The sequence below is a fragment of the Dendropsophus ebraccatus genome, chromosome 10 (genome assembly GCF_027789765.1).
Source record: "Dendropsophus ebraccatus isolate aDenEbr1 chromosome 10, aDenEbr1.pat, whole genome shotgun sequence".
In the NCBI taxonomy this organism is placed as follows: Eukaryota; Metazoa; Chordata; class Amphibia; order Anura; family Hylidae; genus Dendropsophus; species Dendropsophus ebraccatus.
The window spans coordinates 18,540,993-18,555,703 of NC_091463.1; the positions used below are offsets into that span (position 1 = coordinate 18,540,993).

A 14,711-nucleotide genomic window follows, 5' to 3' on the forward strand; every position below is an offset into this window, starting at 1 on the left:
GTCAGGTGTGAGCACTATATAGGTGGTTAGTCCACAGTCAGGTGTGAGCACTATAGGTGGTCAGTCCACAGTCAGGTGTGAGCACTATATAGGTGGTCAGTCCACAGTCAGGTGTGAGCACTATAGGTGGTCAGTCCACAGTCAGGTGTGAGCACTATAGGTGGTCAGTCCACAGTCAGGTGTGAGCACTATAGGTGGTCAGTCCACAGTCAGGTGTGAGCACTATGGGTGGTCACTCCACAGTCAGGTGTGAGCACTATGGGTGGTCAGTCCACAGTCAGGTGTGAGCACTATAGGTGGTCAGTCCACAGTCAGGTGTGAGCACTATGGGTGGTCAGTCCACAGTCAGGTGTGAGCACTATGGGTGGTCAGTCCACAGTCAGGTGTGAGCACTATGGGTGGTCAGTCCACAGTCAGGTGTGAGCACTATAGGTGGTCAGTCCACAGTCAGGTGTGAGCACTATAGGTGGTCAGTCCACAGTCAGGTGTGAGCACTATGGGTGGTCAGTCCACAGTCAGGTGTGAGCACTATGGGTGGTCAGTCCACAGTCAGGTGTGAGCACTATGGGTGGTCAGTCCACAGTCTAGTATAAGCGCTCCATCCGGTCTGTTTAATATTTTGTGTCCTAGTCCTTGCCGATCAGTCCAGTGTAAACCCTTTATACCCCCCTATATATTTATAGGACTCCGAGTTAGAATGGAGCACTGTAAAGAAGAGTTTCCTGACAGAGATAGAAAAGCTGACATGGTGAGAAACACATTATTTTGTTTAAAATCTGTTCTAAATCTGTGTTACCAAACTTCCTTCATATTGGACTGTGCTAGATGACTCTTTCGTACCACTTTTTAAAACGTCAGCACTTTCCCCTTGGCAGCTTTGGTTCCTTCTCCAGACTTTAGTTCCTATCTTTTAGATCTGAATGCAGATCATATTACAAGAACATGCGTCCAACTGTGTAAGAGCGAGCCGTTTCTATAATGGCGTCTTCACGTGATCCTCCTCTCCCACCTATAAGAACACGGCTGCTCGGGGATGATCCCATAGAGCTCTGCTTTCTGTCTGCTTCTATCATTGCTTATTCCTCCCCCTTTTTGCTAAGGGTGTGAGAGTCACAAGACTAAGTACAGATTTTCCGGAAGTGGATTTCGCACCTTTATTAGTCGCATAATGGCCTTTCCTATTGCAGGCGCGATGCTAATGCATGTGGGTGTAGTTCCCTTTTTAGGTTAAATTTAGATTCCTCTCTGTAACCCAGCTGTTTCCAGGAGCGCGCCTCGGTTTGTGGCATGTTGCCATGTATACAAGCTTGTTTCCATAGGCTGCATTGTGCAATGTCCGTTGTGCTGACAGCTCTTTTTTTCCAATGTAGTTTTGATTTTTCAATTGATTTTCTCTGCTTCCTCCGCAGTCTTCGCCACCCAAATATCATTGACTTAGCCGGGTATTGTATGCAGGGGGAGGAATACTGCCTGATATATCTGTATCTACCCAACGGCTCACTGGAAGATAGACTGCATCGCCAGGTATGACCGGCATGAAGCGGCTAGGATAGAGAATAAGGTTATATTCTGTATAATAAGAATCGTAGGGGGGTCCAATGCTGTGTAGTCATCTTGTGGACTCTGCAGGCAGGCGGGTGTGGGTGTGCAAATAACAAGTTAAAGGAGTTATCCAGCGCTACAAAAACATGGCCACTTTCCCCCTCTCTTGACTCCAGTTTGGGTGGGGTTTCAAACTCAGTGTCATTGAAGTAAATGGAGCTTAATTGCAAACCGCACCTGAACTGGAGACAAGAGAGGGGGAAAAGTGGCCATGGTTTTGGTAGCGCTGGATAACCCCTTTAACTCACCCATCCACTGTGCCTCGTAGCGGGGCTGCTGGGTCCCGTATGCCGCAGCCGTGGTCCTGCAGCTCTGTAACTGCAATGTCACGACCCCAGCTGAATGTTTGCCCGCTCAGCCAATCAGTGACTGGGGCGGAACACCACCCCAGTCACTGAATGGCTGAGCAGGCAAACACTCAGCTAGGGTCATGACATTGCTGCTGCAGGAGCCGAGTACGTGCCTTACCCAGTTTCCTGCAGAAGATGATGTCCAGCGGCGGCGCTACAGGGGACGCGTGAGTTCACACCCACCTGCCTGCCTGAGACTTATATTTCATTGCACTTTTACCTTTCACATATGAAGAATGGGCTCCATGTATAAGCATTGTCATGACCAATCCCTTTTGCAGCGCAGCTTTTCCACGCTGACCTGGAAGCAACGTCTGAGCATCATGCAGGGCACGGCCTGCGGCATCCAGTTCTTACACACCTGCAAACCCAGCATCATCCATGGAGACATCAAGAGCTCAAACATCCTCCTGGATCAGGCCCTGGTTGCCAAGTTGGGGGACTTTGGACTAGCTCGCTTCAGTCGATACGCATGTGATGCGGGGAGAAGCCGCACTTTAGCACGGACCAGCACTGTGAGGGGTACGCTGGCGTATTTACCTGATGAGTACGTGAAGCTAGGGAAGCTTACCTTTGAACTCGACACTTACAGCTTTGGAGTGGTGAGTTGTCCTTGCTGCACACACATAAGGTGGATCAAGGCATGTTTTATTGTGAGAGTATTGGTATTATTACTTATTATGCATACGGTAATATTAGGGAGCTGTGGTCAAAGTAATGTGAATACTTTCATAGACTGCCTTATTGCAGATTACAGTGTCATTGAGGTGAGCACCATACAGACGTGTGTAGACTTCTAGGCCATTCATGCTTTACTAAGAATTGTGGGGAGGAGGGATACACAAAGCAGCTATTTGACATGGAGAAAGTGACCTCCCAAGGTGGCATCAGAGTCCAACTCCATTAAGAAGCCTTAGAATATGACTGAATAAGCCAAAAACTCTCCTGAACCCTTCACATATATATTTGTGGCAGAAACATTACTACTTTGATCCCATGGCTGGCACCCTGCTCTATATTGAGGAAGGGCAACAACCACAAAACAAGTTTACATATGGTTGACCTCACCTTTTTGGGAGCTTCTGGCTTGGTTGAGTAATCCCTAGTCATGTTCTATGGCTTCCTTAAGGATTTGGACACTGACTGTAAAGCAGGGGTGCACAGCCTTCCGTTCCTCCAGCTGTTGCAAAACTACAATATGCTTTATGCCTGGACAGCGAGAGCCAAATGATGTTCGGCCATAAAGGTTTCTAAGTTGTATATCCTTTGTTGTATATCTTTTTTTTCCCAGGATATAGTGTCGTACAGAGGTGCCATGTTGCTGACGACAACACTGCAGCTTTCCATGCATTGTCTGATATTGTAACATTGCATTGATGAATAACGCTGAGCTGCAGTACCACAGACAACCTGTGGATGAGCGTGGTGCTGTTTTCCATTGTTGTGATTTTCTAATCTATCCTTTTAAATTTCTGTTACATATTTAAAGGGCTACTCCAGAGGGAAAATAAATGTTTTTATAATTTGTAAAGGTCTACTTTCTCCAGTCTTCCGGTACTGATCAGCTGCTGCATGCTCTGCAGTAAGTGGCGTATTCTTTCCAGTCTGACACAGTGCTCTCTGCTGCCACATCTGCCCATGTCAGGAACTGCTCAGAGCAGGACAAGTTTTCTATGGGGATTTGTTACTGCTTTGGACAGTTCCTGATATACACAGAGGTGGCAGCAGAGAGCACTGTGTCAGACTGGAAAGAATACACCACTTCCTGCAGGACATACAGCAGCTGATTAGTACTGGAAGACTTGAGATTTTAAAATTTTATACAGATTTGTAAATTACTTGCCGCTACTTTAATTTAAAATCAATTGTATTTCTCTGGAGTACCCCTTCAATTACTATCTCCCGTGTAGGGTAAATGAAGGGCCCCTATTAGCTCTTATCAGAGGTGGCTGTGGCTTAGCGACGGCCTCGGCTCTCTAGAGATGACTGCATTGAGCACTTCCTCATTTCACAGCATGCGTCCATCCTCTGAGCCTGTGTCCCCGGTGGGCGATGTGTCTGGTGGTGCGGTGTGCTGGGCTCAGATACCATTGTGGTCCCGGTCCCTCTGCTGGTGGAGACAGTCGGCTGCTCTTCTGGTGATAAACGTAACGTTCTCCCCGCGGCCGACGCGGCTAGAATTAATTTTCAGTTGGGTAAATGCAGCTTTTATCCTGTGCCGACCCCGCCGTCTGACCAGTCCTTTCTTTCAGGTCTTACTGGAAATTCTGACGGGAAGGAAAGCTGTAGATAGCGATAGCAATTCTCACACTAAATATCTGGTAAGATGCTTTCTGTTCTTCCTTCTGAATTGTTGCACATACTTAAAGATGAACGTGGGAAATGGATTCACAAGGACAGCTTATGTCTCTGATTTCTTATGGAGCTGCGTCTGTCATTCACACTTGTCCTATAATAGATTTTTACCATTGATTTAATTCCCCCCCCCCCCCCTTATGGTGTTTGTAGGATTGGTTGTCACCTAGACAGGGCTAGACATGGAAACATGGTGTAAAGTGAAACTGGCTCAGTTGCCCCTAGCAACCAATCAGATTCCACCTTTTATTTTCCAAAGAGTCTGTGAGGAATGAAAGGTGGAATCTGATTGGTTGCTAGGGGCAACTGAGCCAGTTTCACTTTACACCATGTGTGATAAATCTCCCCGGAGTATCCACGGCATATGCTATAAATGTCTGATAGATGTGGGTCCTACCTATCTCAAGATCAAGGGCCCTCTGACCCCCCTCCAGGCATCTTAGGGCCCCTGAGTTGGTTTACGGATCTCCTGTCAACCTTTTATCTGAGTTGCATGAACAGCAAAGCACCGCAGGCTACACGGTTACCATAACTTATTACGGAAATAGTGTTTCTTGCGGTGCTAGGGGGTTTATACAGCTCACATTAAAGGGAATCTGTCAGCTATTTCTCCCTTTCCAAACTGCAGATACTGTTAGATAGCTGTTAGGACAAGGAGACACATGGTACCTTTCCTATATCCAGCTGTGCTTCCACCATGTAGAGACATGCTTCTATTCTCAAGAATAATTTTATTAGTCAAGGAGTCAAAAACAGATCTATGAAAAGTGTGTCACAGCTGACAGATGCCCTTTAATGTCATTGGGAGTTTAATAAACCGCATGAAGCAGTTAGAGCCCTATTACACGGAACGATAATCTGCCGAATCGGCCCTATCCGGCCGATTATTGCTCCGTGTAATAAACACAACGATCAGCCGATCACAACGATCATCGGCTGATCGTTGATATAGGTTTGGACCTATAATTGTCAAGCGCTGACCGCGAATTGCTATGTATACAGGCTGCAGGGCTCCTCTTGCGGTCTTCTTCTCCCCGGGTCCCGTGCGTTCCAGCTTCAGAGAGGCCTGTCTGAGCTGACAGGCCGCTCAGCCAATCACTGCCCAGGACCGCTGCTGCCAGTGATTGGCTGAGCAGCCTGTCAGCTGAGACAGGACGCTCTGAAGCCGCAGTTCGCGGGATCCGGTGAGAAGAAGAGCGCAAGATGAGCCCTGCAGCCTGGATAGGTAATGTTTAGAGTTTAAGCAAGGGCTGCAAGGACATCGGTAACAATATCCATGCAGCCCTTGTTAAACGATTATCGGGCCATGGAATAGGCCCAGTTAAAGAGCGCCGATCTAGCGGATTGGTGCTTGTTTACAGTTATTATAGGGCCCCCATTGGCCCGTGTAATAGGACCCTGAGAGAGAAGATAGATACTATAGATAGAAGCGAGAGATTTTTTTAAAATTTATTTTAATTATTTTAAAAAAATTCAAAGAGTTATGGAACAATTGTTGACCACACAGAATACAATATATGGAGGCTATAATCCCAAACCATGTAGAATTAAAAGTACATTCCCCTAATTACACAAAGCAAAAGGGGACTTACAAAAGTTACGTGAAATAACCAAAACCATTACAGAAATCATAGAATCAGCAGTGATGAAATAGGTGTTCAACTTGCTAACGGAATACAAGGAAACCATGTTATAGAAATCCCTCCCGTTAGACTGGGAGGTTCCATGTTTAATCAGTTATCCCTAGGCTAGTGGGGGGAGACACCAGCTGCTGTGCCGTCTCCTATTCATTGCATACATGCCGAAAAGGAAGCCCTCTATATCTCTATAGCAGAAGACATTACACAGCAGTACTGAGCAGTGTCACTCTGAATTCAGGACCTGGGTGAGATAAAAAAACACTAACTAGAAGCAGCTGCTCTTTATAGACCTCTATGGGCGGTAGTAGCCGGATCCTTCATTGCATTATAACTCGTCTTTTACCAGTGATTGTTCAGTGCAGGAGGCAGCGAGGAGCCCAATGGGTGGCGAAACACACATTGTTCTGTAAGAAGATGGATTACAATGCTTCTGTCTTCTGTTCATTTAAGGGAAACAATTAAGACATTTACTCTTTAAAAAAAAAAAAAAAACTTTAAAAACCTTGGCTGCTTTCATGATGCAGTCATAAAACCATATAGTCCCGTCAGTACAGAATGGCATTTGTGTGGGCGCTTTAGAGACATTGATCACATGTACCACACTGGGTGTCTGCTATGTTGGGGAGGCTACATCCTAGATATTGGAAGGTGAAGCGTGGGCCGTGGGTGTATTTCATATAAAAGGACTAGCCAAAAATATTCCATAGTGTGTTTGTATAGAATGTGCACAGCGGCCAGTATCTGCCAACAGATCAGCTGATCCTTCACATCAGGGGCCCAGGACTATATATGTTATTACTCACCTCGCTCATGTAACGTCCTCTTATTTCCATGTTGGCTCTAAAAGTATATGAGTGGATGAGTTGAGTAATAACATTTTACAGCCCCTTTAAGTGACTCTAGGATGGATCTCCTGTGATTACGCCTACATTACTGCTTGCAGTGTCACTCCTTGTCCAGTTGGGGGCAGCAGAGCACTAATTGTTCGGCACAGATGAGCTGACTTTTTTCGTTTTGCCGCTCGCGCCTTCTATCTACTTTGCGGTTGTCACATTCCATGGTGAGGCTTTAGGTGACATCTAAGCACAATGTACTAGAAGCTCTCCACAAGTCCAGGCAAAGTAGTCATCATGGAACAAGATGTGATTTCCTTTAGGTGTTCAGTGATGTAATATGTGTCGCTGTCCGGCTGTGCTCCCCTGTACTCATATAATCTGTCTTTTCCTATTCTCAGAAGGACATTGTGAACGAGGAGGAGGAGGGTGAGGAGGCTGAGCCCAGCAGTCTCCATGGAGCTACCAGCACCAAAGTTGGGGAGAACAAACTGTCCAGAGCGGCGTCTCGCATCTGCCAACATCATCTAGACTTCCGGTTAGGACGCTGCCCTGCAGAGGTCGCCCGAGAGCTTTGTCTGCTGGCATGCCGATGCTTAGGCCGACAGAAGAAACGTCCCAGCATGGTGGAGGTAACAGGATATATTCAGATAACATGACTCCTAATGGGTGCCCTTATTACCATCTGTAAGGGAAAGGGTTTGGGTGCGGAGCTATGACCTCTACTGTACTGGCGTATATGTCACTGCAAACCAGGGACCTAATGGTGCACAACAAGTTGTCAGGAATTATTCCAAGATGACTACTTATCACCTCGTCACAGGATAAGCTAAAGTGTCTGACCACCGCGACCCCCTGCTAATACCAAGGATGGGGATCCATAGTGGGTAAATGGAGCAGTGGTGGAGGATGCTGCTACCTAGTATACAGATGCACTGGTTGGTCTGGTCAACATGTTGAAAGACCTTGATCAGCCAACACTGTTCATGTCAGCTGATTGCGGTCTTTTAACAAGCGCTATTACATCAACCGATTATCGGCTAAGTACGATTGATAATTGTTTGGTGTAATGGGGCCTTATTGCGTGTCCATATGTTACTACGGCCTGCTGCTCAGGACCAGCCTCTTCCTCCTGTACATCATGGTGATGGGTTGCTGGCAGCGGAGATGGTTCTTCCGGTAGAAGTTATCTGTGACTGCAGGGTGGGATAAGCGGCATCTATCTGACGCTGTGTGACATCCTGTGGTTGTGTACCAGTAATCTTTTCTGACCATTGATGTGTATATATAGCAGCCATTTGTCTTGTAGGGCATGATATCAGCTCATTTTTTTCTCATATTGGGTTTTTCAGGTGTTCAAAGATGTCACGAGATTGCAGAGTCTCCTGCTGGCGGCAGAGACCGGACCCCACAGTGATGGACAGAGCTCTTTTCTTCCCGACAATCTGGATTCCTTCCCTCCAGTCCTGGATCTACTCTCCAGCCTGCAGGCTTCTGTACTTACCCCTCAGGAAAACACTGACAAGTTTACTCCATACAGCCCCCCGGGAGACCCCCCAGCCCTGGGCAGTGTCCGGCCTTACAGCCCTTGTGTCTTACAATACGACGACAAGTTAGCTGATTTCTGCAGTATGTCTTCATGTGAAAGTCAAAGGACGTTCCGGAGGACTCCAAACCTTCCCGAGGAGAGTGATGAGAGTGTCCCGGAATCATCCCTAGCTGTTGCTTCACCACAACTTACTAGTGGTGGTGTACCAGACCAACAACAGCTCCGCTCTGCACCTCCCATAAGAGCCCTGCAGGGCCGGAGTGCAGTGATTGTAGCCTCGGACCATAGCGATTCTACCGGGCAAGGAAGCAGCACGCAAGGGGAAAGCAGCATGGCATCCGGGGAATCGCAAGGTAACTCTATAATGTGCCAACATTGGTGTTGGGACTCTTACATCACCGTCTCTCTGCTGCCCCCTCTGTCCATGTTGGGACTATAGCATCCCCTGAGCAAGCTTGCTGTTGTGATATTTCACCGTTTTTTGTTTTTTTTCCTGCCACTCGCTGATCCCGACACTGTGCACATCAATCCCCCTGCCTAATGTGTCACACCAATGCCCTGCTACACACCAAGCTGCTGTCTGTAGGGGACTGTGTGTGTGTATATACTAGTGCTGAAGCGTCACTTGTTCTAAACCTGCTACACACTGCAATCCCTGGCAGGGACAGAGGGGGCTGCAGAGAGACTGTGTTGGAGCTATGTGCAATAAAGAGCATCTGGCAAAGAATATGGCGACACAAAGATGGATACCAGGAATCCTGTGTAGTGGTAATAAAGATAAATTACAACATTCTATACATTTTGAAAGCAGTGAATATTTTTCCGGAGTGACCATTTAAGAGTGAGTTCACACAAGGCAAATTAGTTGCAGAGATTTCTGCAATTGTCCTGTTCATCCAAAATATTCTCCTATAGGTTTTCAGTAGCAGAAATCTAAAGGTGGGTCCCAGTATAAGAAAATAAACTTTATTCTGTGTACAATATCCTTGTGGCTTTTACATGGTTTGCTTCCATTGAGGGATAAAAAAAAAAAACCTGCCTTGGTCATGTGACGGACGCATCTGCAGTTATCAGAGCCAGGTGTCCATCACAGGAACGAGACTGGAATCTCTTTTGAAAGCCAACAGTGAAAGTTCCTACGAGGTGACAGCAAGCAGAGATCTGATTTAAAGGGACTGTCCAGGATTATTAAAAAAAAAAAAAAAAAAAAAAAAACACAGCTGCTTTCTCACAAAAATAGCGCCACACGTGTCCTCAGATTTTGTTTGGTATAACAATTCTACTCCATTCACTTCAATGGAATTGAGCTGCAATACCACACAAACTGAGGACAAGGGTGGCGCTGTTGCTGTAAGAAAGTAGCCATGTTTCTGTAATCTTGAACACCCCCTTTTAGTACAGAAAGTATACTGGAAATAGCTTTTATAGAATACCCCTTTTTAGGATAAATTCACATGCTGCGGATTTGCTCCTATAAAATTGGCGTCAGGATATGGAAGCAAACAAGTGTGTGTGGGGGCTTATAAACCTCATTCACATGCTGCAGAAGTCGGTGAGGATTTCACTGCAAAATCCTCCACCTGCCCTTTGTGTGACCCACAACGTGATCTTATTGGGTTTGTAACAGATTGCCAGATTAGCAAGATCGATGCGTACACGTTTACTACTAAGCATGATATATATATATATATATATATATATATATTTATTTTTTATATATATATATATATATATATATATATATATATATATATATATATATATATATATATATATATAAATAATATGTATCATGGCTGGCAGTAGAAGGCTCGGGATGGGACGTTCTCAGCGGTCATGGAGATCTGACTTCCCTAGGAGAGTGCTATTTACTTGGGAGTAGTCTCTGCGCTCGGATCCAGTCGTTGTAGTATGTTAAACAGCTTGGTTCTTCTTCCAGCTATCTCGATGCCACATCACCAGATCGTCGTGAATCCTGCCAAACAGAGATTTGTGGAGCAGCTGGCACTGTATGACCAGGGGAAAATAAACAGCCTAGAACTGCTGTACTCTGGAACCAGTCCAGGTAACCAGCCCCGCAGCTCTTGTGACCCTTCCAGAGAGACTTTACATACCGAAACTGCTCCGTCCTTGCCCTGGTTTACCCCCATATAGTCACGTCCTGACTGATACTTTTCAGCCTCTATAGGTGTGTGGGAGGGTTGTAATTTAACGCTTTGATAAATAGGCCTGTATATAAATGATTGTGTGCCATTACATTGTGGATTAGGTGGGTTGCCCACGCTTGCCATTTCTGGGAATATATAAACATTGCTCATAATTCAGTCCCCAGGGGGCAGCAGGAGCAGCGTTACTTATTTCTGTACACTCCCCCAGAGCTCAGGAGAGCTCAGTCTCCTCCCTGCTGATAATTCCCTCTCTGCAACCAATGTGTGTGTCCTGGCTGGATATATATACTTAAAGGGGTTTTCCAGGAGGCAGGGATAGAAAGGGGAAATAATCAAGTCTATATGTAACCCCCTGTCACCTCCGGCACAGTGCTGCGTTTCTACAGTTCCCAGTGACCTCCTATATACTGCATGAGAATATATGGAGTGTACAGGATGTCGTTGTGGCTACTGTGGGGACAGGAGGGGGGAGTATAAGTATTTGGACTGGCTTAAAGGAGAACTGTCGATTTTATTTTATTTTTTATTTTATTTTTCATTAATTTTATAATTGTTACTTACCTCTTCCCGTGCCCCCGGTGTGCCGCAACACTGGCCAATGATCCCAGTTTGGGATCCTGGAGCCTGTGTCCAACCCCAATCACTGATTGGGTGAGGGGGCAATCTATCAGCCGAGTTGTGGTGTATCTGGAACCGGGATTCCCAAAGTGGTGAGACAGTGCTGTGAAAGCATGGGGAGAGGTAAGCTTATTTATATTTTCCGCCCTGCCCCCTAAAAATTTTTAAATATTGCCTGACTTCTCCTTTTACAGGGGTTATTTAGTAGTAGAAAAACAGAGCTGCCCTTCTCCAAAAACAGCGCCACCAAGAGAATAAGGCTAGGTTCACACTGTGTTTTTGCAAACCGTGTTTTTTTTTTTTTCTTCTTTCTTTCATCTGTTTTATGCAAAAACAAAACCCTGATGCATTTGTGTGCATCCGTTTTGATACATTTTTTAAAAAGAAAAAAAACGAAAAAAAAAAAACTAATCAAAGTTGACCCCATTTGTTTGATTTGTTTAATCCATTTTTTATGTTTATAATGTAAGTCAATGGAAAGACGGATGCACACAAATACATAAAACAGATTTAAAAAAAAACAGATTACAAAAATGCTGTGTGAACCCAGCCTAAGGGGCCTATTCCACAGGAACGATAATTATCACTCGGTGGAATAGAGAGAATGATCAGCCGATGATCGTGTCATCGGCTGATCGTTTATTTAGGGCCAGACCTAAAATCATCGGTCCCCCACTGTGCATCGCTACGGTGGAATAGCGGTGCGCGGTGGCCGACCGACGATTTGAGATACACCATACATTACCTAGCAGGACTTCTCCTCCGCTCCATCTTCCTCCCGGTCCCGTGGCACAGCATCAGCAGCTCCAGAGCGGCATGACTGAGCTGTCAGACCGCTCAGCCAATCACAGGCACCGGAGTTGATGCTGCGCCACGGGATCCAGGGAGGAAGACGGAGCGGAGGAGAAGTCCTGCTGGGTAATGTATGGTGCAAGAGCTGCAAGGACATTGGTAACGATGTCCCTGCAGCCCTCGCTCAACGATTATCGGGCCATGGAATAGGCCCAGTAAACGAGCGCCAATCTAGCAGATCGGCCTGTGGAATAGGACCCTAAGAGTGGTGCTGTTCCTGGAAGAAAGCAGCTATGTTGGTTGTAATCTTGGACCACACCTTTAAATATTGGGTCCATCTTGCAGTCATGCTGGTTCTGGATAGTATAATAGTCTGTACTGTGGTGCATATTCTGTATTTTTCATCCATCAGTCTCCTATATCCTCTCCATTTTTTTTATATTTATCTTAGAATACCACTCAGAGGGCCGAGGATACCCAGAAGAAAGTGATGATTTTCCCAGTTAGCTCCCTGGTGGAATCACATTGGATTTACTGTGGGGTCAAGTTCTCATGCTACCTGCCGAATGTATCAGCGATGGAGATGTTCTCAGCTCGTGACGGGAACACAACAAACAGTGTTTCAGGCTCCCAGCAGATGGCGCTTGTCTAAGTGTTATATCCCTGCTCTGAGCGGGCCGCCATGAGCCTTACTGCTGGCTATCCAGTGACATTTGGGAGAGTCTTAGTATTTATTGTTTTTAGTAGAATATTAGGCTTTACGTCGTCTATATTGGTCTGTTACACGTATCCATTGCACTGCTGAACTTCAGCCATTATTGGAACAATTCTTTACAAACTGTAAAGATCTGCGAGACCAATGGCATCAAAAGTGCAGAGTATCTCTGCTTCTTAACTTAAAATTATTTTTTTCTTGTTTCTATGTGTTGTTTTTTTTTTTTTGTCAAGTATTTGACAAAATGTTTTTATGTGCAGCGTTGCCACCATCACACTATTGTACATACAGGTGTATAATACCTACTGTGTATTAAAAGAGCAATTGTTACCAGTCTGCCCAGTGTATAGTGTATATATGTGCATGAAGTGTGACCTGTGCTGATACTATGGTCTACAAAGGACAAAATCTGGACACAGGCCAAAACTCAACATTGGACAATCCCTTTTTATGATTGTTTTACGAGCCTAGGACATGACCCTACACTTCTATTATTTGAGAGCCATACAAGCCTTATTACACTGGAGCGATGTGTATTGTGTGACTGATCACTTGGCCTATTATACAGGGCTATTTTCAGCCTATTCCACTTTTTATTATCAAGGATTTCTCACCATTAAAACTGGCAATAAGCTAAAGTATGGCAGAGCCAAGCAGCAAGTGTAATTTTTCTCTACAGCACCCCCACAGGGGAAATAAAGTATTACACAATTCACACTGATAATAAATTGATGTAAACAGTAATCCACTACGATACTATAGATACCCTTCACTTTATTAAATGGAATGCCTAAGATGGTTTTTAACAGCATTTAGTAACATGCTTTACGGTAGGCCTCATAAACACAATAAACCTCCCCAGACCACCTTTTTTTTGTATGGGACACATATATAAACATACTCAGTCATTCCACAGTTATAGGGAGACTATGACCAAAATCTATTGTCTCCTCTATCTACTGGTGTCAGTTGTTGCTGCAATTCTGTACAGATCACTTTACTGCAGTCTCCTCCTTATCATCACAGACACAACAGGAAGCTCTTTTTTAGGCCTAGTGGTGAAAATTAAAAATGTAAGATTTCAGGATTTTTTTTAATTATATAAACGGTAAAATGGAAATGGGGGGGAGAAACAGTGCCACCCTTGTCCTCAGATTGTGTGAGTTATTACAAGTCATCTCCATTCACTTCAGTGAAACTGAGCTGCAAAGCCCACACTCAAACTAAGGACAAGAGAGGCGCTGTTTCTTGAAGAATGCGGCCATTTTTTTTCTATACCTGGACAACCCCTTTAAGAAAGCACATAACATTCACTCAGCATGGGGAATGGGTTGTCCCCCAATTCAAGTTTGGTTTAGTAGTTTTCGGTGCACCCTCTGACTCCTCTTTAGCAATTTGTTTTTCTGCATGCCTTTTTTATAGTTTTTCCCCAACTTATATTTTTCCTTTAAAAACCTATAACTCCCATCATGTGCTGACAGCTGGGTTGTAGTTTGGCAACTGCTGGAGTGCGACAGGTTGAGGAGCACAGTGTCAGGTGACAGCTGCTCTTGGAATGGGAACTGTCAGTACTCTGAACTCTCAAAACGCCTGACAGCTCGGGGAGAAGAGGGTAATGATACATTGGCCCAGGTTTACTAAAAAGCAAAACTAAAGGGGTATCCAGCAATAAAAAATTTCTCTCAAATCAACTGGTTCCAGAGGTTTGTAATTTATTTCTATTAGAAAATATCCAGTTTCTCAGTACTTATCAGCTGCTGTATGCCCTGCATGAAGTGGTGTATTCTTTCCATTCTGACACAGTACTCTCTGCTGCCACCTCTGTCCATGTCAGGAACTGTACAGAGCAGGAGAAATTTACTATGGGGATTTGCTACTGCTCTGGACAGTTTAGCCGAACTGTCTATTCTTTCGGGGAACAGCGGAATTTGCCCGGCCATAAAATGGTGTCTATGGCACGGGCGGATATGCACTCCTCTGGTCTGTTAGTAACTTTCCTTGTCTAGATATCTTACAGAACCAGGAAATCTCCAGCTGCATCACAGTATGATGGTGGTAAACCAAGGGAGCAGGAAATAACATCGGTGGT

General features: G+C 45.2%; 1 protein-coding gene across 1 annotated transcript in view; it reads left to right on the forward strand.

The window, feature by feature from the left end:
• IRAK1 (interleukin 1 receptor associated kinase 1) overlaps nucleotides 1–12,958 on the forward strand; it is a 44,292-nt gene extending 31,334 nt beyond the window's left edge. The window contains exons 6-13 of the mRNA XM_069985827.1: nucleotides 684–748; nucleotides 1,410–1,524; nucleotides 2,234–2,554; nucleotides 4,205–4,273; nucleotides 7,182–7,412; nucleotides 8,133–8,682; nucleotides 10,269–10,394; nucleotides 12,359–12,958. Coding sequence (XP_069841928.1) covers nucleotides 684–748; nucleotides 1,410–1,524; nucleotides 2,234–2,554; nucleotides 4,205–4,273; nucleotides 7,182–7,412; nucleotides 8,133–8,682; nucleotides 10,269–10,394; nucleotides 12,359–12,414 — 1,533 coding nt within the window. The 3' untranslated portion in view covers nucleotides 12,415–12,958. The remainder of the gene's footprint in view (nucleotides 1–683; nucleotides 749–1,409; nucleotides 1,525–2,233; nucleotides 2,555–4,204; nucleotides 4,274–7,181; nucleotides 7,413–8,132; nucleotides 8,683–10,268; nucleotides 10,395–12,358) is intronic.
• The last annotated feature ends 1,753 nt before the right edge of the window (nucleotides 12,959–14,711 follow it).